Below are 2,122 nucleotides of genomic sequence, written 5' to 3'. Positions count from 1 at the left end.
CATTAACTAAAATGACATACATTAATAAATGTAGCAGAAAGTGATACTTCTTTATTGCTCTTTCTTCATGTCCCTGAAGGCTAGGATTAAATATTTTATATTAAAATAATTAATTATTGGACAACTCAGTTAAACTTTGTGATACTAGAGGAACTCATACTGCTGACTTTTGTAAGTTTTCATAAAAATATTTGCATAAATATATTTGCATAAATATATTTATGACTTTTATTCCGAAGCATCTGCATTTTCTAAGTCTAATACTTGCCTTAAATGTCCACATTCTTCCTTTTGTTAAGTTTTTGCTTGCTGGACAAACTTCTTAGGTATTAAAACTAGCTGTCTAGGCTATTGCACAGTCCTATGTGGCACCTATTTTGTTACTTTCAAATCAGAAACTCATCTGGTTCTTCTTTTAGTAGTTTAAAGACACCCATTTCAGTTGTAAACGTGTCTTCCTTGTGGTTTGCTGTGTCTAGATCAGGTGTAGTTCTGGAAAATGCCTCAGTGTCTTTAGGTACAGATTCCATTCTATTTTCAGACAAATCTTTTGTTGTAGTAGATGAATCTTCCATGAGGCTCATAGCTACCGATTTAGGGACAACAAAGTCATATCTGGATTCAGCAGCAGTAAGCAAAATGGGATGGTCCTCTGTTTCATTGGCAATCTCTCTCTCCATCCAAACACTGACTCCATCCATGGACTCTTCATCAGTCAGCAGAACATCTTCTTGATTTTCTTTGTCTCTTTCAACAGTGGTAGTAAGTTCAAACACTGTGATGAAGTTTTCTTCATCAGAGTCAGTTAGTTTAGACATAGCATTAGGGTTATCCTCTGGAAGAATTAAGTCAATTTCAGTTATTTTCTCTTCTGTAAGGGCAGTTATGTCTGGTAGAGTAGTGAAGTGTTTTTCATTAGCTGGAGAGATTTCAGCAATAGAGGAGTCAGTGATCTGGACAACCTCTTCAGCAGTGACATTGGATTTAACTGAGGAACTATAATTGTTAACATTAGGTTTATTCTTCTTAGCTGGAAGGGCAGGAGTGTCAGTAATGCTGGCAATGTTTTTCTTCAGTGTGCCAGAGACTTCAGAAGTTATTAAGACATCTTTATCTTCTGGGTCAATGGTATCCAAGAGAATATCTTCTTTAGTCATGTTAGTGGAAAAATCTATTAAAGAAACAGTAGCAACTGGTGATGAAATATTACCAATTTTCACTGGAATGATATTTTTCATAATAGAGTCATTAGCCATGGAGTTTGTAGTGCCTGTCAGCATGGTAATTTCTTTCTCCAGGTGGGTTGATGACTTGATATGGGACTCCGCATCTTCTTCTGATTTCAGTCTTTCCTTTGGAGATGTAAGCTTGCTGCCTGTAGTTGTTGAAAAATTTTCTAGCATATAGTCATTTACTGAAGAAATGTGGTCTCCTTCTGAAGTAATAGTTGTTTCTGTTCTGGGAATAGTGTTGTCAGTCCCAAAGAGAGTTGTTGCATCAGTTGTTGTTTTACTGTTCTCTGTTGGAGGATGAGAATAAATTTTTGACAAACCATCTTCAGCCATGGGACAAAGTGGCACCATACACACTCACAGGTCTTTCTCTGGGCCCAGTGGTATCCCTAGGCAGGAGAGTGACGTTCATTATAGTGATGAAACATTGGTCATCATGGTGATTATTGCATCAACAACAGAGCCAAAGGCAGTGGCTTTCCTTGGAGGTTGTTTCTATGCTTTGATTGGGCACCTAGTTGCAGGAGTATTGATATTAGATGAAAAGGCAATAGAGTCCTTAAGCAATCAACATTCATAGCTGCATATTTCAATTGCAAAGAACTTGAGAGTTTTCATGTTTCTGTTTCAGGAAAGAAGATACTTATTGCAGGGTCAATCATGGCCCTCATATCTGCTTTGTTGTTGGTAGGCTCCTCAGGGATATCCTTTGGAGTAATTGTTTCTATCTGTGACTGAGAAATATCAGCCCCCAAAGACGTGTTTACTTTAACATCCTTGATAGCTTGTGGTATAATATAAATTTCTTGAAACCTAGATAATATTTTTTATTTCAAAAAATGGATTCATGTGTAACATTTGTGCTTTCTGAAGTTTGAAATTCAGTATCT

General features: G+C 36.7%; 1 protein-coding gene across 1 annotated transcript; it reads right to left on the bottom strand.

Annotated features, from left to right (window-relative positions):
* Positions 1–386: 386 nt before the first annotated feature.
* Positions 387–1,565, bottom strand: CABS1 (calcium binding protein, spermatid associated 1). The gene has a single exon (XM_011360500.1). The coding sequence runs from the start codon at positions 1,563–1,565 to the stop codon at positions 387–389; it is 1,179 nt and encodes a 392-aa protein (XP_011358802.1).
* Positions 1,566–2,122: the final 557 nt, after the last annotated feature.

This window comes from Pteropus vampyrus, unplaced genomic scaffold, assembly GCF_000151845.1.
Source record: "Pteropus vampyrus isolate Shadow unplaced genomic scaffold, Pvam_2.0 Scaffold56, whole genome shotgun sequence".
Lineage (NCBI taxonomy): Eukaryota > Metazoa > Chordata > Mammalia > Chiroptera > Pteropodidae > Pteropus > Pteropus vampyrus.
Note: the sequence above shows the minus strand (reverse complement) of the source record. Positions and strands in the feature narration are given on the sequence as shown.

Excerpts from the sequence above, each read along its gene's own strand:
- CABS1 (XM_011360500.1), bottom strand. The coding sequence starts at position 1,565 with ATGGCTGAAGATGGTTTGTCAAAAATTTATTCTCATCCTCCAACAGAG.